The following is a 27,506-nucleotide window of genomic DNA, read 5'->3' as shown; positions in this document are numbered from 1 at the left end:
TGTGTGTGTGTACGTGCGCTGCAAGAATGTGAGCTAATGATTTCCCCCAAGTATGAGAGAAGACAAAAGCGTCGCGTTGGCCTCTATAGTGCAGCCATGTTCATTATGATTCACAAATACTGTTGAATTAGACACAATCACATATTTACACAAAGGCCCGGCAGCCTGGCTTCTTTGATAATGTTCATGTATTTGTGCACGTTATCGCTGTGAGACTTGTTACGTTTTTCTTCAAGGCATCAAACGGGTTTGTAATTCTGCTGCAAAGTGAGGAGGATTGAATCAAGTTCCCCTTTGAGTAAAAGATCAATGGTGTGCCCTGTGGTTTGATGAGGCAACTCCTCCGGGCTCCGGCTGTAAGCTAAAACGGTTCTGTCACCTGTGTTCCTCAGAGGCAGACCTTCGACCCGCTAGACACGGGGACCCGGGGAAAGAGGTGCACCATGGGCCGGCCAGGAGAACCCTGCAAGACGGTAATCATTGAACACTCACTCCACTGTCCACTGTGATGTTGACCATATACCTTCAAATAACATCCTATCAGAGCAATCCACTGTGATGGTGACCATATACCTTCAAATAACATCCTATCAGAGCAATCCACTGTGATGGTGACCATATACCAGACACACGTAACGCCCCCCACTGTATCAACAGTGTCCCTGCTGACCTTGGATTGCTAACCTTCTTATATAGTGTCACCGTCCTACTTCTTTGTTCTCGTATATGACATCTTGCATTAATAGAATCTCTCCAGAAAAAGCTTGCTAAATAAACGCCAATGCCAATAAACACGTGCAGCGAGCGACTGGCGTGATTCCCGGGTCTCCGTTTGCAGTTTTCATCCCCGGATGATCAGGGGGCTGGTGTCAAGCTCCACGAGGGCAGGGCTGCGAACACGTTTGTCAACGTCTTGGCATGGCGCAGGCGAGACGTCAGGTTGTTAAAGAGACGGAGAGCCGGGAGCGCGGCAGCCTGACATGTGAGCCGCGGACGGCTCCTAGCTCACACACACACACACACCGGGAGGATTAAACACCTCCATGAGTAATGTGCAGCTTTACACGTAATTGCTGTATTATGGGGTTTAAGTGGAATGGATAATAGTCAGGCTGCGATGCGCCTCGCCAGCGAGGCCTCGGAACGCTGCGGGGCTAATTTAAGCCATTGTCTCATTACACAGTTTGATGTGTTTTGGGGATTTCAATGTCTAGTAGCTCGGCTGATCTGGTTTTTGTTGTTTTTTTTTCTTTTGAACTTTTTACAACCCCATTCACCGAACTTTAATGTTTCAAACTAGTGCACAAAGAACATTAATGTAGTTCATCTATATTTGTCTTTGAGAGATGTTTTATGAGTAGGTAGAGAAGAAATAGGGAGGGAGAGAGGGGGGGGGGGGGCCACTAGAGAGACTCAACGCAGACGAGAATTAGCTTATAAAATTGGGATAAAGCAGCATGAGAAACACAAAGTATAACAAATGGAATATATTAAAACACACGGCACGATAAAAAACTGAAGAAAGATTTTTTTCTTTCAGTTTTTTATCTTTGTGCGTGTTTTAATTCATTAACTCTGTCTCCTGGATTGATGTGTGGAGTCCTGGCCAACATGACAGACCTGTAGAACTTGGCCTGTCTCTGAGGAAGCCAGGCCCGGCCAGGCAGGGCCAAACAGGTCCACTTAGGCCAGCCACACCCAGACCCAGTCAGGCCCAGCCAGAGCCAAACAGGGCCAGCCACACCCAGCCAGGCCCAGCCAGGCCCAGCCAGGCCCAGCCAGAGCCAAACAGGGCCAGCCACACCCAGCCAGGCCCAGCCAGGCCCAGCCAGGCCCAGCCAGGCCCAGCCAGGGCCAGCCACACCCAGCCAGGCCCAGCCAGACCCAGCCAGGCCCAGCCAGACCCAGCCAGACCCAGCCAGGCCCAGCCAGGGCTAAACAGGGCTGGTCAGGGCCCACAGCGGACTGGCTTGCTCTCAATTAACACGGTTGGCCAGCTGGAAACACAGCAGCTAGCTGTGACTTTCCACACCCAAGGAGCCTGTCAAGGAATCTGCAGCCACTCGTTTGCAGTCTTCCTGTTTGCTCCATGATTAGCATGACGCTAGCCCAGGGTGTGACACAAGGTTGGTGTAGGTTTTTTGTCACACAGGATTCAGCACGTACAAATCGAGGCCAGAGTGGTGATATGACCCGTCACACACATGCATACACACACGCACGCACACATACACACAGATATGCACACACACAAATGCACTTGTGCGCATGCACATGCCGACACAAATGCACGGTCACACACATGCACGTACACTGACAGAGAGGTGAATTTTATACCTGCAGAGTTGTATTATAAGGGAGAGAGAAAACTCACACACTATCACCACACTGTGCAAACACAGACACACACACACACACACACGCATACACACACATGCATACACACACACATACACATACACACATACACTGACAGGGAGAAGACTAATGAGAATCCTGCAGTCGTACTATAAGGAGAGAGCAACTCACACTGCACACAAACAAACACACACACACACAAACACACACACACACACACACACACACACACACACACACACACACACGGATTCCAATGACCTCTGGCATCACTGGTATTGCTGTTCCATGGGGTGGGAGTGTGCAGGGCAGGGTGGAGCGTAGAGTGTGAACGTTGGAGGTGTTGTTGGAGCATGGCGTGCAGGGTGGAGTGCTGCTGACTCAAGACCAAACCAAAGGTAACTCGGACTGAGTAGCCATGGACCCCCGGGAAAAGGTCAAGGGATGCATTCAAAAAACGACAAAAAACTATTTTAAAAGGACTTCTGACACTTGACGACCTGCTAGAAGGTCTACTTCCACAAAGGCCTTTCTGATCCAGGAACAAATGGGAGCCCCTCAAAGGCCTGGCTGGGATAGCTGCCTGCAGACCAGCTGCTGGTTTGAGGCTGGAGCTGTTGTGTCCTCACACAGAGGGATTCTTTATGTTATGCAAAACAGTTTTGTGAGTGGGAGAGAGATGCTGAGAGGAAAAGAAAGACGATATTCTTATTCAATACATTTAAGATGAGGCTGTTTCTAAAATACACACGTTTTGTTACAGAATCACCCGTATGCTTTCAACGGTGATTTATATTCAGAACACAGTAGGGGTCGCAAATGGTTTTTTGACCTCAAAGCAGCATCAAAACAGTTTTCAAAATTAACCTGCCATATATTTCGCTTTGCCTTGCATTGCCATTTTCTCTCTATATCTCTCACACCCTCTCACTCACCTTCTCGCTCTCTCTCTCAATCTCTCTCTCTCCATATCTCTTTCTCTCTCTTTCACCCTTTCTCGCTCACCCTCTCCTTCCTTCTCTCTCACCCTCTCTTTTTCTCTCACCTTTCTCTATTTCTCTCTCCCTCCACTCTATCTCTCTCTCTCTTACCGTTCTCTCTCTGTCACTGTCTTTCAAAATATAGAATTTCTCTTTTTATGTCGTGCTTCATTATTCCACATTATATACACAACAATATTTGAACTACCCCCCCCCCAAACCATGAATTCCGGTGAATCTCTCCCAGAAAGCGGGAGAAGGGGAGAGAGAGAAACTCCAGCTACCAGGAACGCTCTGACAGAAACAATTCTCATCGACAGTCAATCACTCTGGTGAAAACGAAACGACGTGCCTTAAAGTGAACCTCGATTGAAAAAGGGGATGGATGGATGGGTGAACCGATGGCCATTCTAACTCATTTTAATGGCCGGGGGATAGAGGTAATGGCCATGTGAACTCCTCATAACCCAAGGGAATGCGTCAAAAAAGTTACACACATGAAAGAGGCAGTGGCCCGCCATGTGTGCCTAGAGGAGCCCGGCCATCTTGATTCTGCTGTCCCTGCCGTCCGGGTCTTGGCCCTCACCTGGCGTCAGATGAGTATTAACAAGACAATAACTTATTTTACAGCGTCTCTATTATTCTTGGTTCCATCCTTTCCATTGCATGTTTCCTCTCGGAAAGAGCGTTTGCCGAACAAGCCAAATCGGAGCGCTTCTGAGATGTTTAAGTGCCGTCTCTCGCTCTCTAAGGCCGGAGACGTGACCACATGACACGTCACTAGGTGTACACCATGACAAAGGCGCGGCATCCTCTTTTAAAGTGTAGGTGAACGCTCTATTTCACCTCAAATTCAAACATGATGAGTTAAAAGAAAGTGTGTTGGCAGAGATTATAGAGGGGACTCTGTTATTAATTGTTTTGCAAGTTCAAGAAAGGAATAGGTCATGTTATGTTATCATATGCAGACAGTGTGATCGATTTAACTTCACTATAATTAACATCCCTTAATCACAATAAAAGACAAGGCATTGCTGCGTGTGAATGTGTCACCATGACCGAGTCGCTGACACGACGTTCGCATTGATTCAGGTGCTCTGTATTGAATAGACTTCCCACGTTTTCCAATATTTGACGGGCAGATCTGTTTAAAACGTCACAGCCTGCAGCATTCCCCCCTTGTGTTTTAACGATACGTATTTCACACCATACATCCACTTTGAGCAATCTTCATCAGATTTGAATGAAAGACCAGCATATCACATTCCCTATGTAGTATTGACAATACATTGTATTTGTAGTTTCAAATGAGATGGGTATAAATGGGTACGATGCCCCATGCGGCTCTCAGTGTGCAGCTGGACTAGAAAATACTTCCACTGGAACGATGTCCATTTGTACACCAAGTCCATATTATTTATTTTATAGACTTAAAAGACACACGTCCTTTTAAGAAGACATTCATATCTGTGGCCTTTCTGCGATGATCCGCATCTTTTGAATGTTCTGAAAACGAAGTTCAATGTTAAAGTAGTGCAAGAACAATACAATACAACAAGTGACAATGTCACTTGCACGCAAGCATGCAGCAACACACACACACACAGCCAAACACACACACTAACTCACAAACGCAACACACAGCCGCGAGCACGCACACACAGGCACACACTCACACACACAAAGACACAAACGCATACACGCACACACGCACACAGCTGCTTATGGTACCAAGCCTACAACTGAGAATTCTGTGCGTCTAGAAGTGCATTTGCACACCGGGGGGGATATGAAATGCTGTCTTAAATAGTGAAATGATTCCATTGTGCTTCAAAGAAAGGAACAAGCAGTACTTCTGAGCTCCTCTGCGCCTTCTTGTAAAACTAATTAAAAAGATGAAGGAGAAGAAAGTGGAGACCCAATAAGAACGGTAACAAAGAAGAGAGAGGCGTGAGAGGAGGGGATAACTTTAATATGAAGCAGTTGATTCATAGCCCAAGTTAATGACAGACCACCAATAAATGGCCAGCAGAGAGCTAATATGAAATAAATACGGGGACAGAGTAGAAACACAAAAGCCTGAGATAGAAGGGAGGAGGACTGAATGAGAGGGAGAGAAACAGAGGCAGAGAGGGAGAGAGAGAGCCTGGAGAAGGGCATTATGGGTGGTTAAGCTCAAGGAGTCTTAAGTAAAGAGCACCGGTCTGTTTGAACACACATTCAATTGTAATGCAGAAGCACTGTATCGTGGTCAGCCACCCTCTCTCTCGCTCTCTCACTCTCTCACTCTCTCGCTCTCTGCCCCTCTCTTTCTTTCTCTCTCTCTCTCTGCCCCTCTCTTTCTTTCTCTCACTCTCTCTGCCCCTCTCTTTCTTTCTCTCTCTCTCTCTGCCCCTCTCTCTATGTCTTTGTGGCTCTCTCTATCTCTCTCTCTCTATTTAAGAGACAATGACAAAAAAAAAAACTGATCTTGATGATCTTGCGCACATTTTCTGTTCTCGAGTCCCGTGAATGTTATTGGCTCCCCGGCAACCAACAGCGATGTCATTTCCTCTAGGATGGAGGTGTAATTTCCTCTAGGTGGACGATGAGAGAGAGATGGGCTCTTCTTGTGACCCAGAGTGTTTAAGGTGGGTGACGCGGGAGGGAAGGGGAGAGATATCCCACACAACCCTAAGAGCAGAAGATCCACACGTCGTCTTTGAAAACAGCGAAGCCGTACTGACATTATTCCGGCCAGTCGTTCATTAAGCTTCTGCTCCTCCCGCCACAGCTCTTACCCCTGCTGTGTGCATTCCAATCTGCTGCAGACAGACACCGACAGACAGACAGACAGACAGACAGACAGACAGACACAAAGCAGCGTTCTGCATTTCCACAGGGGGATATTGTGTGCATTGTCTAAAGACCCTGGCGCCAGAATGAGGGTTTTAACTCAATTAGTTGGGGAGGAGTTGAGGAAGGACCTGCACGTGTCTGCTCTGCATTCCCAGCGGTTGGAGAGCTGTGAGGGTCTGTGAAGGTGTTCAATAAGGAAACTCTTTCGTCGAGCTTCGTGGATTTTGAGAAACGGTCGGACGGTCGGTCTCACGCGGCGGTTCGCCGTGGCCGGCAGACAAAAGCGCCTGATTCGCCGGTGCTGAGTCGATGCTAACAAAGTGCCGCGTTAACATCAGCCTGGCTTGTGATCAGCCGTGTTCACACCTGACGCACAGCTGCGGCTCCAACACGAGCTATTAGGGCCCTGATGGAGGCAGCGCCACTGCTGTCTTCTAAAGTTATCAGCCGTACACTAATGACCTGCACGCTGCTTTGATCCATACACAAGTCCTCATTACTTCAGACTCTGGAACCATTTTTGGCCCCATTACCATGGTAATTGCACGGTTAAATTATACCAGTATGAGCACACACACACACACACATGCACACACACACACACAAGCCTTAGTGCGTGTGTTTAACTGTGCATGAGCACATATGGATTTACAACATAACTATAAACCATGAATTTGGTTTAATCTGTAACCGTCTGTCGCTGTTTTACCGGCTGTCACGTTGTCAGCAGGGAAACAATTAAATAAGATCCTTTACATAATAATTTCTGACGTGTACATCGATAGGTAGAATTCTGCCAGATCTGGGGTGGGAGCTAGTTTGGTCGTTTCGCTTGGTTTTACCGTGACTTACAGTCAACCTACGCTGTGTGGTCACGCTCGTGGACGTGCCGTTTGTTTGACAGTGATGGACGGCTCCTGAATGCCGTCTGATGTTCACTCCTCCACCTCCCTTCGTTATTCCTTCCCGGCTCCATTTACCTCTCCTGCTGCGTTGCCTCGTCTCCATTCTCCTCTCGTTGATGCCTCCCATTCAGAGAACGAAACCACCCCACCCCTCGCTGTCTGTCCATCACTGACCAGCACCACCCATCTCTTGTCTATCCGTCGCTGAACAGCAGCACCCATCTCTTGTGTTACTGTCACCTGTAAACAGCGAGCCAACAGGAAGGAGTATTTCCCTCTTATACTTTACAAGTTTGGGACCCTTTTAATCCAAACGTCCTTATTGTGAAGGACCGTTACTGGGCTCACAAGTTCACTCCCATTTAGCGGGAGAACTTCTTTCAGAAAATGTGATCTGAACATTCACATGTACTTTGTGTTCCGTAGGAGCCCAAAAGGGGTTCAAAGAGTCGTTGTCAAACGTTGGCAAAACCTACGTCACACTCGCTCAAGCTCGGCTGCACAACAGATAACTCTGGAAACGTGTTATTAGCCAGAAGTAGCACTAACCACTTTATATATTGGGGTCAAAAATAACGTTTAATGCCTTGACGTTTTCAACTGAAGTAAGCGTTTATAGGGTTACTATATTATAGGGTTCCCTACAGGAAGGGGCTGGGGACAAACCCAGTGGTCTCTGTCAACAAGTGGAACCCCCGTTGCCTCGGCGTGTAGTTATGTGTTTCGTCAGCGGTTGTGGACGTGTCCTCCAAAAGCCCAATTTCACGGTTCACAGATTGTCCTGCTTGTCTCTCCCTCATAGGACTGGACGCCACTAAGGACCCCTGTCTGCTGGTCCGGTGCCCGCCTCACAAGGTGTGCGTCAGTCACGACTACATGACAGCCACCTGCACCACTCCCACGCAACCGACACACAGGTGAGAAGAACCAATCAGAATGTAGGACTCACTTCTTCTACTGTAAGACTGGCCGCTTATCACAGGCAGCCAAGGCAAAGCCAGAAGAGTAAAAAAATGTTTTTATGAATAAATATACCAGGTTTCAGCTTGGCATAGCCCCTTCAGCTTTGATTAGGTCTGTAACTGGGCCTGTGATAATAAATAATAAGCTGTCAAGCACAAAGTACACTGGACTGTTTCACCTGACAACAGTAAACTTCCCCTGACAGTACAACTACACTGTGCTGCTCTTCACCTAATTGAGGAGCAGTTCACCATCATTTAACTAGACACATCCACAATATAAACAAGAGTCGCAAGCAGAGGCAAAAAAAAAAAAAAGGAGGCAAAGGCGAGAGGAGTCCGAGGCAGCTCCGCTCTGTGCACGAAGAGCGCCAGTCGCATGATAGAAACGTCATAAACACGTCAGCAACACGCCCACTCACTCGTTGTTATTTCTCCAGCTGTCCAATTCTCCAGACTTTGCACTAGGGGCCTGGTAGGGTCAACTCGAGACGGGTAGATTCTGACATTTTTTGTTCGTACATACATGAAAGGAATGTCCGACTTTCGGTGCATGTGTGAAAGGCCACTCTGAGAATAACGGTCAGTTGTTTGTGGACAGGAACACAGATCTGAGATCATCCTTCTAATCAATGCCAGCCTATTTAATCAACCAGCCATCGCAGAGACAGGCGACGGTCCGTGATGCATTCAGTCCCTCTACTAGAGCTTCCTTTTAGAGGATTTCATTTAGGTTGTGAATGGCCCTCTCACTTCTAACACTTTCACAGTTTAAAACTTTTCCAATGGAACGAGAGAGAGAGAGAGAGAGAGAGAGAGAGAGAGAGAGAGAGAGAGAGAGAGAGAGAGAGAGAGAGAGAGAGAATTACAGAGACCAAAGGCAGGGTGAGTGGCTTTTTTCACTGACACTCTCTCCACCCACAGCTTTGTGATTGATCATTGTTACCATCAGAGCCACATATACCTACTGTATATACTCCCGTATACACACAGGATTCTCTCTGAAGCAGATCATGTGGAAATTTGATCTGAAACTTTGCCGAGGTGATTGTCATAATAGTTGCAGTGGTGCTTGGAGCACTTGCTAATGCATCTGTTTGACTGTACGTGCGTGTGTGTGTGTGTGTGTGTGTGTGTGTGTGTGTTAATCACTGTTCTCGCCACCTTCTGAGCAGCCCATTTCTCTAGCAGGGCAGGAGCGTGGGGGCAAGAGAGCAATTGATCGCCCACCATTGTCATGGTAACACTGCACGTGTCAGAGGTGCAAACAGGGCACAAAGAAAGTTTTGCCGCCTCTGGATAACGCGTGGTGGCTCATCAGCTCACATGACATTACGTCATCGCCACCCATAGTCTCCTCCTATCGAGGGAGGCCGCTCTGTCCATGAGCAAAATAGGGTGTGGCCATGAGCAAAAAGCAGGGTAAAATGCTTTTGTATACTGTGTGGAATACGCTGCAGAAAGACAGAGGACTTGTTGAATTAATTTCGTTGAATGCTTTTAAGTTGAAAATGAAGGAAATTGAGCTAGACTCTCCAAGATGTCAGTGTTTTAAATAGTTTTTTTTTTCCTGGTTACAGAAATGGGTCTATTAATGTTGTTGCAGTGTGAATTTGATTTGCTTTATTTTTTAGTGCTATTTTAATTTGGTCCCTGTGTGTTTGTCTGTAACTGTTTGTCTGTAAATGTGGTTTATTGTGCTGCTTGTGCCTGTCTTGGCCAGGTCACCTTTGAAAAAGAGATGTTTAATCTGAATAGGTTTTTCTCCTGGTTAAATAAAGATTAAATTAAAAAAATTAAAATCACCAACGTGACAAGAACAACATCCAGCCCTTTGTTTTTCCATGTTTAAAGCATTAAATGACTGGCGCTCATACCGCACAGCCAGTGAGGCACTGTCTCCCACATTTAGGCTGGCTCTGGATGTGTGGAGAGATGCACCATTGTCACAATCTCTTTTCTTCTCCTAACTGGTCTGTTGCATCTCTCTCGCCTCTCTCTATTTCCTCCTCCTCACTTCTCTCTCTCTCTCTCTCTCACAGCACGAAGACCAGGAAAGGAATCCCGGGCCACAAACACAAGGCGGAGGCCGCCGCCGCTGCTCATGGGAAATGTAGGCCCTGCCCAGCCCTCGCGTCCGGTCCTGTGTGCGGGTCTGACGGCCACATCTACTCCTCACAGGTCATATATCATTCGTGACATCTTTATCGGTCTTTATTTGCTCTGGGAGTGTTATTTACCGATACCTTTCAGACAGCAGTGTAGCCAGGATTTTTCAACAGGGTGGACTTTTGCGAAGTAGGGTTTGGCCACTATTTTTTTACATATTTTTTATTTTTATTTAGATATATGCAATTTATACAGCAATTTTCCAAAATTAAACTACACGTGATTTAATCACAGATCAGACGATAAATGGCAAACAATAATAGGCTACATTGATAATTGATTATACTTTATCCATCCCCAGGGGGAATTAAAGGCATCATCCATGCATGCGAGCGCTTTGTAACCATGTAACAACAAAAAAAAGACCGGTCTGTCCAGCCCGAACCCAAAACATTGATTATGAAGAAGGTACTACTCAAAATAACGAAACATAACAGAATAAGTTCTGACCAAGAAGGCTAATGAGTTCAACAAACACTTCAGGGATTTTCAATTCGGTGTGTGTGCGAGTGCGAGTGCAGTGCACGAGCGAGGGAAAGAGAGAGAGAGATGAACTCGGAGCTAAATCCGTCCTGGTGGCCACTGAATTGGGAGGAAGAGAGGGAGGGTGGGAGAGGGAGAGAGACGCCCATCACCAGCCTGAATCAGCAGTGATGGGTCGAGCTGCAGAGGCTCCATCACTTCCAGAATTTTGCGCGATGTGCCAGCTGCACTCAGGTCTTCAGCCGCAACGAAACCTTAATTATTCCCCGGTGAATATACCGAATGCAGGCGGCTACAAGCTCACGTTTTGCCTGGTCTTTATTATTAATTGGCGATCAACGCATAGTTTGTTTCGTTGTTTTCATTTAACACACTTTTTATTTTGCACAACAGCAGAGCTGCGACAGCCTCCAGCAAGTCGTTGTGTGTGTCCGTCTGGGCTCAGAACGCTGCGGCCGCCCATCTTTACACAACCAGAATTAAGCGCAGAATATTAAAAATGAACAAAAAGATGATTTCTGTAAATATTTGTAACATAATGATACTTTATTGAAACAAAATTGATCTCACACATTTGTGTGACATTATGATATGGGCTATTTTTTTGTTCCTTGAATTTCAAACTGCCGAATTTTCCACTTCTGATAGGGTGGGCCAGCTGTCAATCATAGTGGCACTGGCCCACGTTGGCCCTAATGTGGCTACATACCTGCCTTCAGAGCCCTGTTACCGTCTGGTGTTACCGTCTGGTGTTACCGTCTGGTGTTACTGTCTGATGTTACCGTCTGGTGTTACCGTCTGATGTTACCGTCTGGTGTTACCGTCTGATGTTACCGTCTGGTGTTACCGTCTGGTGTTACCGTCTGGTGTTACCGTCTGATCTTACCGTCTGATGTCACTGTCTGATCTTAACGTCCGATGTTACAGTCTGATGTTACCGTCTGATGTTACTATCTGGTGTTACCGCCTGATGTTACCGTCTGATGTTACTATCTGGTGTTACCGTCTGATGTTACTGTCTGTTTTTATGGTCATACCTTCTCACATGTGCGGCAAACACGTGCTGGAGGAATAATTCTGATCACAGGGTGTGATCTGCCGTCAATTTATTTATACTTTTCTATCTCTCTCTCTCTCTCTCTCTCTCTCTCTCTCTCTCTCTCTCTCTCTCTCTCTCTCTCTCCCTCTCGCTGTTATATCTACCTACTGGGATTAATCCAATATGTGGAAAGAAGGGCACGGTGTGTGTCTCTTTGTCAACAGATTTCATTAAGAGACATTAGCAACACTATCCATGTGGCGACCGGCAGAATAAAATGATGGATTTAAATTAGGGTCCAGGAAATTGAAAGTGTCAGTAGAGAGTGGAGATATGGAGAGCGGCGAGGAGTGTGTGCATTGTGTGTTAGTGTGTATGGTGTATGGTTGTGTATGTGTGCCGACACCCTCGCATTCACTTGTGGGGGTCCACAAATAAGTGGGGGTCCCCCAGTCCTTCTCAGTGAGAATTTACATAACTCATTTGGGTTTTAATAACTTTCTTGGATGGATTTTGTGATTGGATTTTTTTTTTTCCAACCACGCCAAACAATTTCATACCCCTTGTGTATTAGAGGAGAGAGCGATACGATTAAATTACATTCTGAAGCCGTTTGGGTTTTTAGTGCTTTTTGCTGGGTTTGCACTGCTATGAAGAATAGAGTGCCATAGGGTATGTGTGTGTGTGTGCGCACGTGTGTGTGTGTGTGTGTGTGTGTGTGTGTCTTCTCTTTATAGCGGCGTAATAGACACATCTGTTCATCTCAACTAAACGGCGATATCATTTCAGATGATCCCCTCTAAAAACCGGCATTTACCTTTAATTTATTTTACTTTTAATTGTCCTGTATCTTATAAAGTAACTCTAATCTAAAGAGCGCCACAGTTTCCGTTCTTTTGTTCAATTGTTAGGTAATTAAATATCTGAAACATGTCCCCATTTGTCCCCAACGTGAAAGACCATATCATCGGTATACTACTCTGGAACATGATCGACATGCAAAATAAATCAATTAATAAATCCCATGTGAGACACACTGAAGTCCTTCTCAAAGCAGTGCTTGACCTTTATGGGAAAGATAATGCGTCTATCTCCGTGTCCTCTGTTCCAGTGTAAGCTGGACTTCCACGGCTGTTTGTCCGGGAAGGTGCTCTCGGTGAGGTGTGAGGGGCTGTGCCCGTGTCTCCCCGGTCAGGAGCCCAGCCGACCAGCACGCCGGACCACCAAGGCCGGTGAGTAGCTGTCTGCTTGATTATAACAATATACAACCCCGTATTTTTTGCAGTGTTTTTCCGGCTCACCTCTGCCAAAGAACTCCTATGACCTTCTCACTGACAGCATGGGCGTGTGTATGGAAGGTCCGCACATGAAGTCTCTGTTCTCTTTGGGAGACGCGATATGATGATTAACTCTCCGCTCTGGTTTCGTCTCGCAGACAGGCTACATTGAATCATGTTTTAACCGCATAATCCCATCATCACCGTTCTCTGAAGTACGGCCTTTTGAAAAGTGAGTGCTAAATTACGGGCATTGACAGCACAAGGGGACAAGAAAGGGCCAGACAGTCTGGTCTGTTTTTCAGATCGTAAATAGAGAGGGCCCAGGCCTGAAGGAGGTTTAATCAAGCTGTGTCCCATGTGTTGGGGACATCCCCGGCTGACAGCTCCACTCAACTCATGCGTACTCTTTCCTCTTTGATGTCTTTTTAACCTTCTCTTGACCTTTGTTTTCTCATCGCCGGGGGAACACACTCGGACAGGTTGCCAAAAAAAAACAACCCAACAAAGACAAATCAAAACAATAAGCCGGAGCCAAAGCCTTTGTTTTGCCGTTGACCTTTGAGGTCACCTGGCCGTGTCCGCTCTGTTAATGACCGCCGCCGTTGCCAGCCAGACGGTAATGTTGTCTGTCTTTGCATAATTAGAGCAGAGACAGACAACTACTGAGAGGAAACACAAAGGAAAGGGGGACTGGAAACATTGCAGTTTGTTTACTCCTTTTGGGTCGGAGCTTCTCTGCCCTGGTCGGAGCTCTCTGTGACCCGTTCTCCCGGCCTGGAACACGTCCGTAACACCGCCGCGGTTACAAGGGCTCCATGACATAATGAAATAACGGGATGTGCTCTTCAGTCGTGGCCATCCTGGACCACAGGGGGAGACACTAGATGACACTTTACTACTTTATTAGAACCAGTACAGCACACTGGAACCCTCGCTTCGCTGAGTGAATTATGATGTGACATAGTGTGTCTGCAGAAGATAAACAGACGAAACACACGACCACACCAGGACGGATGCAAAATAATGTTTTTTGGAGCCCAGCTACATTCGTGCTGTGTGTTTTGCTCTGTTAAAAACAAACCAAAAATCCCTCATGATTCGATTCCTTCCTCGGGGCCGTGCTACACATATGAAGCAACAGTTGCGCTCCGTGTGCTGTGGGCTTGTCATTTTTTTTGGTGTGTGTGTGTTTGTGTACTCATTTATTTCCCTTCCCTTCCAACTGACCAGATATGTGGTGCATGTTAAGTGCAATCATTCCACTCCAATCAGGCCAGCCGCCCACTGGTTGCCATAGCGATCACAGAGGGTGGGCACTCGTAGCTTGATGCTCCCATCCGCCAGTGGGCCGTGTGGGAGCCTGCATGCGTTGGGGGGGGGGGGGGGGGGGGGGGGGGGGGGGCTCGGCTGTGTGCTTTGGTTGACCACTCGAGTGTTGCATCATCCCGACGGCAAACACTTTTTTCATGTTCTCTCTCATGTTCGCACAAGCGACGACCTAATCGTGTTCGTTTTTATTTCTACATTCAGATGAGAATGCATTTGCATAATTTTATGCTAAGTTGTTTGTTATTGTAGCAGATGTTTGAGTTCATGGATTTGGAGCACCACTCGCCACACGGATACGGGCGTAGTCAGGCGGTGTAAATCCTTTAAAGTGGTCCATTTCAGTCAACGTGTTGCAATCTGCTTATTAGTTGAACCCTGTTTGTTTTCTGATCCCTGAAATGGAGTAATTCGCTGTTGCAGTCGCCCCTCCACTCCAAATGGAATAACTGCCCTGGAGTCTGTGGATGGGGTTCAATCCCTGTTCTCCGGCCTTGTTTCCATTTGGAGTCATTAGCAGGCAGAACATCTCATTTTGGGGGGAGTGTGTGGATGTTAGTGAAGTGGGGGATTAGTGCTGAGTTGGAGGAGGTGAGGGACGTTCTTAGACAGTAATTAGACATGCTAAGCGGGCACTCCTCGATGGGTCTTCCTTAACCCCACTTCCTTATTATCTGGACCCCGGACGTGCTGCATGATGTGCACAAAGCAAAGTCACCCGCTGGAAGGGTTTGGATCCCTAGGTGGACGGAAAGGTGTCCTTGCTACATTGTCTGGACAAACCTGCCCGGCGCAGTTGTCCCTCTCCTGGTCTTGTGCTCTCTTCTATCTCTCTCTTCCTCTCCTCTCCTCATCTTTCCTCTCCTCATCTCCCCTCTCCTCATCTTTCCTCTCCTCATCTCCCCTCTCCTCATCTTTCCTCTCCCCATTTCTCCTTTCCTCTCCTCTCCTCATCTCTCATCTCATCTCATCTCATCTCATCTCATCTCATCTCATCTCATCTCATCTCCTCTCCTCTCCGCTCCTCTCATTTGTCTTTGAATTTATCTCTCTCCTCCTCCTCCTGGTTCCTCCACAATCCCCTGCCCTTGATTTGGTCCCGTACTAATTATTCTCGACACATCACACAAGAGACAAAGTAGAGAAAGTCAAACTAAACACCAACTGCCTAAAGATATGCATATTGCAGGTAGAGGGGAATGTAGGATGTGTGGCCATGAGTCACAAACAGAGAAGGTGGTAGACAGGGACAGAGGACTTCATGTCTGCTACCTCCATCCTGGTATGTGTTCTCTACATATTCTTTCTGTAGCATAACATTTGATATCCCCATCGCTGTACACATGATATACCGTTGAGGTGATGTTATCAACTTCAACTTCAAAGCACTTTATTTGTCCCCAAGGGGCAATTTAAAAGGGGCGCATTACAGTAGCTTCAGGGACACAATCAACAAACATAAGCAGCACGCATAAACATGAGCAGCAGGCATACCGCACAATCAGCCAACATACACAATCCACAGACACACTGCACAATCACACAGCGCACACCGCACCTCATCATTCAACACAAAGTAGTAGTTTTAAAGTTTTATGAAGTTTATAAAGTTTTTAAAGTGCTTCCTTAGTGCTTCAAATAAAAAATAAAAAATAAAAGTGCATATAGAAGGCAATTCTAACCATGTGTTCCTGAATCAGTGATCATTAATAAGCTGGACAGCCCTCGAAATGAAGGTCGCCTTCCTCCTCTGTGCCCGGCACCCCGGACAGCGGAGTCTGCGTCCTGACGGGGAGCCACTCACACTCAGGAAACCGGATGTGAGAGGGGTCCTGAATCGTCCTGCGTGCTACCATAACAAGTCTGTTGGTCACATAGGGCAGTGAGAGTTCGGACGGGCTGCTCAATAATTTTTGAGCAGACCTTAACCACGCTCAACAGGGCGGTTTCTGTTTTGCAGGGCGATGGAGTGGAACCAGCTAGTGAACGAGAAGGTCATTACATTTTTTCAATGAATTGCGTAGTAGAATGTGGTGAGAATGTCTTCGTTAATCCCGAATGACTTCGGCTTCCTGAGAAGGTACTGTCTCTGATGGCACTTTTTAAGGATTTCCTCTGTGTTGGAGGAAAACCTTAGCAGGTTGTCGAAGGCTGTTCCCAGGTATTTGTATACCTCCACTATCTCCACCGGCTCCTGCTGGACGATAGTGGTGACTCAGCCAACTCTCTGTTTGGGTGAAAAGGTCACAATCATGTCCTTGGTTTTGCTTATGTCGAGCTCAAAGACAAGACTTTTTCGCACCATACTATAAAGTCCTGCAGGGCTGAGCTGTGATGTTGTGTATGGCTGGGAAGCGGAGACAGGAGGACTGTGTCATCAGCAAATGTTACAAAGTGGCAGTTTGGCTGGGTGGATCTGCAGTCATCAGTGTAGAGAATGAAGAGAAGTGGGGAGAGGACACAGCCTTGAGGAGAGCCAGTGGAGGTGAAGAGGGTCTCGGACAAGGTGGGGTTCACCAACACCCTCTGTGATCTGCTGGTGAGGAAGTCTATAATCCACAGAGTGAGTTGGTGGTCGAGGTGGAAGCGTGTGATGAGCTTCTCAGCCAAAATGTGTGGCTGCATTGTGTTGAATGCTGATGAGAAGTCCGCAAACAGAAGTCTGGCTGTGTGGTCTTGGGTATTTCCAGATGCTTATGGATGGTGTTTAAGATGAATATTTTTTGCGTCATCGACACCCCTGCCAGCCTGGTAAGCAAACTGCGGTGGGTCCATCATGGAGCCAGTCGCCTTGGTGATGTGCTCCTTGATGATCCTCTCCATGGCCTTCATGACCAGGGAGGTGAGAGCCACCGGTCCAAGGTCATTCAGGACCTTGGTGGTGCCCTTCTTTGGGATGGGAATCACTGTTGAGTTTTTCCACTTTTTCCGTCATGTCATATTATATTCTTACAACCTGACTACCTCCGTGGGACCAAACGAGAGAATGTGGACAGATTTATTTGATTCGTAGGGTTTACTTGTGAAGATATTCTCAATTGACATGTTGCAAAGAATGCAACTCTCAAGAAGTGTTGCCTCAATCAGACTTCAATTGGAGCAAGGACAGAACATACAACAGGGGAGGACTCTTTTGTAAACATCTCTGTTATGATCACCTACTGCCCAGATCAGGGTAGAAGGCGTTCCGCATCGTGTGACTGGTGTTTTGACTTTATCCTTGTTGCCTTTTATTGTTACCAAGCCAATATCATAGCCGGTAGCGATCAATGGCTGTCACATCTCGCCAGTATTGAGGTAGACACCCCAGGGTCCATCACTTTGTTTATTCTGTCTGGAACCGATGGCACCCACTGAGCCCGTCCGGCTGGGTAATTATTCCTCCATTACCTCACTCTGACAGCACTGTCGGCTACGCTGTCACTCGGATCTGTGTGTGTGTCTCTGTGTGTGTGTGTGTGTGTGTGTGTGTGTGTGTGTGTGTGTGTCCAGAGTACCTGAGGAACCTGTATTGGCTCTGCGCCCCGAAGACAAATGAAGTGCAATGGGAGATTAGAGCGGAGATGAAGGAAAAGAGAGCACATGCCTGGAAACTGAGAGAAAACAATTAGCACGGTACAGAGCTGGGTCTACAGCTTCAACTAAACAACACACACATGCGCACAAACATAGATGGGAGATGAGGGAGCGAGGGTGTAAATGAAAGTTATCTGCAAACAGGGAGTTGCTGGCGTTGCTGTGGTAACGTCTGCAGAGATTACAATATGTTAGCCAAGATAAAATGCACACATGCTCTGCACTGCAGCCAGTGCCACAGGGTGGCTCTGACCTCGGGGCCTAGGGAGGGTTATGTATGGCGAGAGGTGATGTATGGCGATCTTCTGCGTTGCTTGCATGATGTTCTCCCCTCTCGTCTGAGAAAATATGGGTAAAATATCTCTAAGATTGAATGAATGTATCCCAAATTGTGAATTTTAATCCATATTCATAACCTTTGGCTAAGGCAGGCCATATTTACTGATGTTACTCCATCCCTCCCTCCCTCCCTTCCTTTCTTCATGCCTTCCTTCCTATCTCCCTGCCGCCATCCCTTTGTTCCCTTCCTTCTGGGGTGTGGCTCCTTGACGCCAGCTTCTGTGTCTCTCATACCTCCTCCTCTCCTCTTCAGTCTGTATCTCCTTCTCTCATCCTCCATCCTCTTTTCCTCTCCTCTTCTCTCCTCTCATCCTCCATCCTCTTATCCTCTCCTCCTCACCTCCTCCTCCTCTCCTCTCTTCCTCCCGTCAGCCCCTCCCCCTCCTGCCCTCCTCCCCTCTTCCCCCCCTCTCCCCCATCCTCTGGTTATAAAAACGAACGACAGGGCCCTCTCTGTCGCGGTCCGGCTGCTGTCTGTCTGCCGCCGTCAGGCCAGACGTACGTCTCAAGGTGAGCCCCTGCAGCAGACAGGTGTGTCTGGAGGCAGCGCTGTGCCCGCTGATAACGGAGACGCGCGCCCGCTGCTCTCCACACGGAGGCAGGCCGCGCTGTGCTGCAATCAATTTGTGTATGCTAACAACCTGGTCACACAACCCCAATTAATGGGGGTGTTAATTGCTAATTATTGCAATTTGCAAGAGGTTATGGCATGCTCCACAGTCTTTCTTTTTAATAGTTCACGCGCGCACGCTTTAATTAAAACTAGAGATGGATGCTGATTATGGTGATGCAAAAATAATTAGGATATTTGTGCAACCAAGGATGTATTTGAGGGAAAAATCGCTGTATGGCTATATGTCCATTTGACAGAATATTGGTCCTGTGTGTGTGTGTGTGTGTGTGTGTGTGTGTGTGTGTGTGTGTGTGTGTGTGTGTGTGTGTGTGTGTGTGTGTGTGTGTGTGTGTGTGTGTGTGTGTGTGTGTGTGTGTGTGTGTGAGAGAGGGTGACAGGCCGAGGAAAGCAGATAAGAAGGAAGTTCAAATCCACAGTTTGATATCTGACATGTGGCCCAGACTGGCAGTTTATCCTGCGTTAGACAATGCCTGTTTACAGACACTCACTCACTCACTCACTCACTCACTCACTCACTCACTCACTCACTCACTCACTCACTCACTCACTCACACTCAAACTCAAACACACAAACACATAAAGCTCTCACACTCATACAGACGCACAAACAAACACGAGAGAGAAAAAAAAAAAAATCGATAACAGACCATCCTTGTCCTAATCCCTTTTTTTTGTATAAAATTCCCCCCCTCTCTCTCTCTCTCTCTCTCTCTCTCTCTCTCTCTCTCTCTCTCTCTCTCTCCTTTTCTCTCTCTTCTCCAGTGCCCCCCTCCCACCCAGTCCTTAATCTCTTTTCTGGACTACTTTAGAATGTGCTTCCCCCAGACAGACAGACAGGGAGACATATTCCTTTCATCCAGTGTTTCCTCCCATCCAGCAGTCTTCAGCCTGCGGACGTACCGCCGATGTTGTGCTGAACACGGGAGAACTCACAGAGGCTCAGGGGTTTTTTCACACCAGCAGATAAAGGAGAGTAGCTAGAGAGTAAGCTGGCGTAGCACAGAGGGATACACGTTTCTCGCCGTTGTGTGAGAACTCTGTGCGCTTTGTTTTTTCACCCCGGTGCGTCAACAGCGCAGAACTGGCCCTGCTGTCTCTCCCGATGTCCCCGTTCGTGGTTAATCATCCGGCACTGTGCTCTGCCAGCGAATCACCGAAAAACACGGTGACGCAAATATTGAGAACCACCAGCGTCAGAGCTGCGGTCCGTCTGCAGCGCGCCCTGTGCTCCAGTAGAACTCCTCCAGTACAGCTTTCTGCTCGTCTGGAAAAAAGTGTAGCAAGGCTGTCATCAAATATTATTTTTAGAAGAGCAGAGCTAGGGCCCCATATAGTCAGCAGTTATGGATGGTGTCGCGGATGCTTTATGTTCTGTTTCCTATAATACATACGATAGTCCCCGTTAGGGATTGTGCCGTTAATGTTTGCAGATAACTGGTAATTAGCGACTATAGCACAAACCCTGGTAACCACAAATGTTCCTTGTCTCAGCTGTTTTCCATTATTCTAGCTGTATGTAGTTGAAGCGTTGCATTGCATTTGTCCATTTACTTAGAATGGACCCACCCTGTATTTCCACGTCCTGAGATTGTCTGGTTGTGTGTGAATCCTACAGTGAGTTTCTCTGGTTGTGTGTCAATCCTACAGTGAGTGGGTCTGGTTGTGTGTCAATCCTACAGTGAGTGGGTCTGGTTGTGTGTGAATCCTACAGTGAGCTTGTGTGGTTGTGTGTATCATATGGTGGCATTACAGTCTTCAACGTAACCTCTACTCTTCTCCAGGATTCAATGTAATTGCCTTGTCTGACTTGCGTAGATGCAGTCTATTATACCACAAGGACATTCTGTGTGTGTGTGTGTGTGTGTGTGTGTATGTGTGTGTGTGTGTGTGTGTGTGTGAGACCTTTAGCAGAGTCAGAGCTGTGCCAAGTCCCTCACAGCCCGGTCCGATGTCTTTTAGCGGGACCAATGGGAGGGTCAGGTTTGGGGGAAATGGTTAGAGGAGAGAAGGAGCAGTCAGAAGGAGACGCACCGGGCAGGAACCCATATTTTCTCTTTGTCCCAGGACAAATGACTGCAGAACTTCCGGGTCTCTTATCGGCTCAAGCTCCCATCGGCGGTGATAGAGACTTCACCCAGGCGCACATTTGGAAATGGGAAACTGGTAAATTGTGTATTCTTAGTGGGTTTTCCCTCATTTGAAAACCCAGCGTTTACCTCTTATTTTGGTGGAAAAAGGGTATTATTTAGAACGAGCACACATACGCACACACACACACACACACACACACACACACACACACACACACACACACACACACACACACACACACACACATATCCACACACACCCAATTCCATTCAATTCCATTCAAAGTGCAAATAAGACACCCTCACACTGGCAGGAGGTGAATTGTATTACTTCTTTGTGATGAGGAAAGGAATGGTAAAAAATAAATTGAGCGGACCCACCAATAGAAGAGCCGGGCTGAGGCAGGGAGTGACTGAAGAGCAATCCAATGAACGTTTCAGTTATCAGTCAGGGTCTCCACTGAACCTCACACAGACATTAGAAGAGAGGGGGGAAATGTTTCTTTAATAGAAACGGGCTGAAAGGGAACACTTCCGAGGTGAATAATGGCTCGAGTAAGCGCTGGCGAGAGAGATGTTGTGATGACAGAGCGAGAGGGGGATCGTCGAGAGTGGAGATTGTCGAGGAACAGCTGATTGAAGCCAAAGAGGAGCTTATGGGCAGCCAATAGGGCTTGTGCTGCGCTTTGAACCCGAAGAAACATAATGATGCCCGTGGTGTGCTGTGCATATGGGAGTGGGTGCCTTCCTTCCCCGTGCCTGCCGTCCCTATCTGCTGAGCAAAGGGAACCTGCCGTTCTGATTTGTGCCGTGTTCCTAATTGTGTGTGTGCGTGCGTGTGTGTGTGTGCGCGTGTGTGCAGTCTGCAGTGACAGAGACCTCCACAGTCTGGCGTCCAGACTGAAGGACTGGTTCGGCGTTCTCCACCTCGATGCCAACCGAGACCTCAAAGCCTCGGACAGCTCTGACTCCGCCCAGGGACGTGAGTACAGCCCTCCTGTGGTGGCGTCACGGTTACCGTGACAACAACGATGACGCCACGGACCACGTGATCTCTTCTTCTCCTCCAGGCTTCGACACCAGCATCCTGCCCATCTGCAAGGACTCGCTGGGCTGGATGTTCAACAAGCTGGACGTGAACTTTGACCTGCTGCTGGACCAATCAGAGCTGAGCACCCTCTACCTGGACAAGTACGAGCTGTGCATGAAGCCGCTCTTCAACTCCTGCGACTCCTTCAAGGATGGAAAGCTCTCCAACAACGAGTGGTGCTACTGCTTCCAGAAGCCCGAGGGTGAGTGGGGAGAGAGGGAGGGGGGGGGGGCGGCGAGAGCTGGAGGAGGGAGAGAGATGGATGGGGGAGAGAGTTGGAGGGTGGAGAGAGAGTAGGGGGGAGAGAAGACTGAGTGAAAGAAGGGGGGGGGGGGGGGGGGGGAGGCAGAGATGGAGAGGGGGAGGAGGGAAAGAGTTGGAGGTGGAGAGAGAGAGTTGGAGGAGGGAGTGAGAGAGACAGAGGCGGGGGAAGAGGGAGAGAGTAGGAGAGAGAGATAGAGGTGGCGGAGCGAGATAGAGGGAGAAATGTATGTGTGAAAGTCTGAAACAGAGTGGTGAATTGTAGCGGAGGCGAGCCGAGCCGAAGCCGTTGAGAAGGGGGGAGCTGTTTTTTTGCGGTGTGTGCGTGCGTGCGTGCGTGGATGTGGGGGGGGGTGTGGTTAGAGCGGGGGGAGCGGAGAAGGTGCGGTGAGATTGACACGGCGAGCATGATTGAGCGGGATGCTGGGGGAGGAGTTGGGAGAATATACTGGCGAGAGAGGGAGAGATAAAGAGAGTGCGGGGCTGTGGAGTGGTTGTATTTCTCCTCGTGACGGATGGATGGAGGAAATGGAAATTCAAGGGGATAGATTGACAAGATAAATGAGGTGGTGAGAGGAGGCGATGAATGAGATATTAGCAGAGATAGCCAACAGAGGAGACGAGGGAAAGAGGCCGCAGTTGAAGGGATTAAATAGTTTTGCAAACCTAGAAATAATTGTGCGGAGTATGAAATAATCGGATTAGTTGGATAGGGCGTGGCTGTCATGGATATTCTGTGTTCGTCTGTAAGGATTTGATAATGTGACCACTAGCCTTATAAATGAATAATTTAGATTTCCAAACACTCAGATAACGGTCACAAATATGGGAAGGAAACCTCCTCCAGTCTGTTTAGTCCGTTCAGTCCACCCTTCAAGGGGCTGTATGTCCGTATTCAAGAGCTCCTATGTGAGTACATTTTGTTAGAAATGCCATAGCTGTCCTTCAGCTTGAGTGAAATGCTACATGAGAATATCTGTTTTAGGTGACAGCGCCTGCCTCTGTGGGAGACTATTTAGATTTTAGACCAATCCTGGCAATCCTTTTTCCAACAAATCAGGGCATCTGTTCCCTGATTGGTTCGAGGAATCCGTCTTGCCCTTCAAGCACATGTGTGTGAATGCAACACTTCTCAATGGTCGAGTAACTTTAGGAAGGACGGAGCAAAGGGAGAGGGAATGTTTTTTTGGTTGTTTCAAAATCTCTCTTTCTTGTGCTCTTTACTGCTCTCTCTCTCTCTCTCTCTCTCTCTCTCTCTCTTTCCAACTCTAGAATCTCCCCTACAGCAGCTTTAAGTTGAGTACAAAGACAGGAGAGGGCGGATGAAGTGAGATGCACATATGACCCAGACTGTGTCTTTTTATGTCGCCAGGCATGCCTTGCCAGAATGAGAAGAGCAAGATCCAGCTGCAAGGACGACAGAAGAGCCTCATAGGTCAGTCTGAATGAGTGACAGCTGTCAATCAAACTCTATTCTGATACACCTCCATCATGAGCCACAGTCCAAACTTACTAGCAGGACCATTCATTTATTTTTCAATGTAACCTTGTTACATTGCTTGTGGTAATTTGTGTGTGCAACAGTGTGTAAATACATTAAGAGCCTTGCTCACAAAATGGTGGATAAATTGAGGCTTTTCTCGGTCTCTCTCTCTCTCTCTCTCTCTCTCTCTCTCTCTCTCTCTCTCTCTCTCTCCCTCTCCCTCCCTCTCTCTCTCTCTCTCTCTCTCTCTCTCCCTCTCCCTCCCTCTCTCTCTCCCTCTCTCTCCCTCTCCCTCTCCCTCTCTCTCTCTCTCTCTCTCTCCCTCTCTCTCTCCTCCCTCTGTCTCTCTCTCTCTCTCTCTCTCTCTCTCCCTATCCCTCTCTCTCTCCTCCCTCTGTCTCTCTCTCTCTCCCTCTCTCTCTCCTCCCTCTGTCTCTCTCTCCTATCTCCCTCTGTCCCTCTCCCTCTCCTTCTCCCTCTCTCTCCCTCTCTCTCCCTCCGTCTCTATGTCTCTCGTCCTATGTAGGAGCCTACATCCCTCGCTGTACAGAGGTGGGCTACTTCAAGCCCACTCAGTGTCACGGCAGCGCGGGTCAGTGTTGGTGTGTGGACAAATACGGCAACGAGATCGCAGGCTCCAGGAAACAGGGCAACCCCAGCTGTGGTACGACTACAGCACACACACACGCACCAGCACCACTACAACGCATATGCATCCATACACACACACACACACACACACACACACACACACACACACACACACTCCCACACAAAAATGCCCACTGGCACATGCATACACAAACACACAAGGGTGTCTATTTTTTATGGGAGATTTTTTAAACATCCCACTTTATTATGCAACATAATATATACATATCTTCCAATTTTAGTAACTCTCTGGGCGATTTAACTCAAGCAAAGATAGTTTGGAGTACAAAAATAAAAAAGGTTAGATTCTCAAAGTTTGTTGTGCCCCCTCGTCTTTTCTTCACTGCGATGTTTCTAAAAATTTTCAGATTCATTTCCTTTTTTTGTTTGTACATCGTGGACCCCATCAGCACACAATCAATCTTCTCCGCACACACAGCGGAGCTGCTTGGAGGACGAAGCATAAACACTGTTGTCACTTTCTTGCAGAAAATTTGTGGCTGTACGTTTTTTGAGGTTTTGTGGTGTGGAGGGAAATCTAGGGGCTTCACTCGCTTCACTGAGCATATCAATTGTTCTGTTGCAGCGTTTCAGTGGGAGATTTATGGGCTGGGACTGTCCGGTGCCTTCTAGATGGATATGCTGCTCTTTAGCCTTTTCCGTCTTCAAAATGACGGAAGGAGGAAGAACAATCTCAACTTCTAGCCAATAGATGACTCGTACATATTATCATTATTTTTCTTAACTTGGGTATTCATTTACTTATTATTTAGTAGGGTAAGCATTAACCCTAATCCTTATCCTTAGTCAAACCCACTTACGCTAACCCCTATGCTAATGATGTGGCTTTATTAGACATTAATTAACAGTTAATTAATTGTTAGTTAATTGTTAATAGTTAATGCATATAACGGCATAAACTAGTGTTAATAAGGGGTTCATTAATGTACCCTTATTGTGACGCGTTACCTACTAAAATGATATTGAATAGATTGTTTGCATATAGAACCTGAACGTCATTTGCCTCCCCTTCAGATTCAACATTAGTTTCCCGTGCTCCAGACTTACATGGCGCCTGCAGCACTGTGTTGTTCTCAAGGATCCTCCTCTTTGCCCTTGGCAGTGCTGTCGGTCTCTCAGAGCTCTTTGATCCTGTCACAGGCTGTTCTCCCCAATATCTAGGCTGCTGAAGACGGCGGGACATTGTCTTTTAACACAGGGAACTGAGACGTGATAGAGTAATGGTGGAGTAAAGTGGCGGCGAGATAGCCTAAAAGACGGAACAACAATCCCTGTGAGAGACGATTTGTGTGTGTGTGTGTGTGTGTGTGTGTGTGTGTCTGTGTCTGCATTGACTCTGTTCAATTCAATAGCTAATCTTAAATGACATTTAGGATCTTCCGGGACAATGCTTCACCACTGTTTCTTGAAGCATTTTCTTTCGCTCTTCAACAGAATACGTAGTGTGTTCTTCTCTGGCTCCAACATTTAACTACCTGATAGAATACAAAATATAATGGAAAAATATGAATTGACTATACAATTATCGTATCAAGGTCCAATTTATACCAGCGGATCATTTTATTTTCAAACTTATTTCATGTGTTTCCGTGTGTGTCTGTGTGTGTGTGTGTGTGCGTGTGTGTGTGTGTGTGTGTGCGCGTGTGCGTGTGTGTGTGTGTGTGTGTGTGTGTGTGTGTGTGTGTGTGTGTGTGTTTGTGCATGTGCATGTGCGTGTGCGTGTGTGTGTGTGTGTGTGCGTGTGTGTGTGTGTGTGTGCGCGTGCGCGTGCGTGTGGTGCACCAGACGAGGACCAAGAGACCTCCGGGGACTTCAGCAGCGGCGGCGGCGGCGTGGTCCTCCTGGAGGACCAGGAGGAGGAGCCGTCACTGAGCGGGCGGGGCCGGCAGAAGAAGAGGCGGGGCCGAATCCACCCGAGAGGAACCATGGAGGACGACGAAGATCGGGAGGAGGACGACGAGATGGGCTATGTCTGGTAGCTCTGCCGCGGCCTACCCTGTCCGGGGGCCAATCAGGAACGTCCGCTAACAGCACAGATCTAAAGCCATTCCAGTGTGTCCCCCGCCCCCCCCCCCCCCGCGCCGGTCCATTCTGCTGGCTCCCTGCTCCCTGAAGCCCATCTCACTCCTCAGTTCATCCTCCTCCAGATACAAATAGCTTCTGTATAGAATAGTCCTGACAGTCAGGACTGTGAAGTCTCTCGCTCACCCTCCCCTCAAAAACGCCCTGCTTCCTTCCCCTGCCCGCTGCAGCTACATCATGTTTACTACAATGAACTCTGCCCTCCCTCTGTCCCAATCTGCCCTCCTTGTAGTTCTTTCCGTTGCCCAGTGTCCATTTGATAGTATGTCGTCAGAGGGCAGAGCTGTTAGGTGGTTGATGGATTGGATGAAAAATTGAGTTTGGGAACCACAATGTTGGGTCTATGAGAGGTATTTATTTGTTGCGTTTGCTGCTATGGGTTCCCTCCAGCGTTGGAATGTTTTTTGGGACGGCCCCCTCCTCTCTCAGACCCTGAATCGTATCAGTGTGTTTCTGATCTGTTCCCTTCCTGAATGTCCTGGACTGCCCTAGATGCAGTTTGTTTTTAGATGCTTTGTTAATGTAGTTCCCCCTGGCGGAGGCCTCTGGTTTAAATGTTCACCTTGAGATCGGTGTGATTATTGGACAGAAGAAAAACAAATAACGCAGCACTACTCCCCTGAGGAAGCTGCCACCATTACGATTGTTTCAATCTTTAATGCAATCAACAACAAAAAAAGTCACAACCAACTTAGCCAGCCCTTGTGTCTCCGATAAAAACGGTTGACTGCCAATGAAAACCGTGTAAGACTTTATCATGAAACTAATTCCATTTGACCTGACACTACATGCCCCTTGCCCCGTGCTACATGCCCCTTGGCTTTATGGAAAACAAGAAAAAGCAGCAGTACATGGGTCTCTCCGAAGGAAACCCTCCAGGTGTTACAACCAGGGTTTGTAAAATAATCAGGTCTCTATGGCCTGCGAGTCCCACCTCTG

At 47.7% G+C, this 27,506-nt stretch overlaps 1 protein-coding gene across 1 annotated transcript in view; it reads left to right on the top strand.

Moving 5' to 3' along the window:
• Positions 1-26,464, top strand: part of spock1 (SPARC (osteonectin), cwcv and kazal like domains proteoglycan 1) — a gene marked incomplete at both ends in the record, with an annotated part of 69,440 nt that extends 42,976 nt beyond the window's left edge. Inside the window, 9 exon segments of the mRNA XM_084469964.1 lie at positions 393-473; positions 7,884-7,998; positions 10,086-10,224; positions 12,846-12,966; positions 21,842-21,961; positions 22,050-22,271; positions 23,703-23,765; positions 24,340-24,477; positions 26,271-26,464. Coding sequence (XP_084326090.1) covers positions 393-473; positions 7,884-7,998; positions 10,086-10,224; positions 12,846-12,966; positions 21,842-21,961; positions 22,050-22,271; positions 23,703-23,765; positions 24,340-24,477; positions 26,271-26,464 — 1,193 coding nt within the window.
• Positions 26,465-27,506: the final 1,042 nt, after the last annotated feature.

The sequence above is a fragment of the Micromesistius poutassou genome (genome assembly GCF_964030765.1).
Source record: "Micromesistius poutassou genome assembly, chromosome: 6".
Lineage (NCBI taxonomy): Eukaryota > Metazoa > Chordata > Actinopteri > Gadiformes > Gadidae > Micromesistius > Micromesistius poutassou.
Note: the sequence above shows the minus strand (reverse complement) of the source record. Positions and strands in the feature narration are given on the sequence as shown.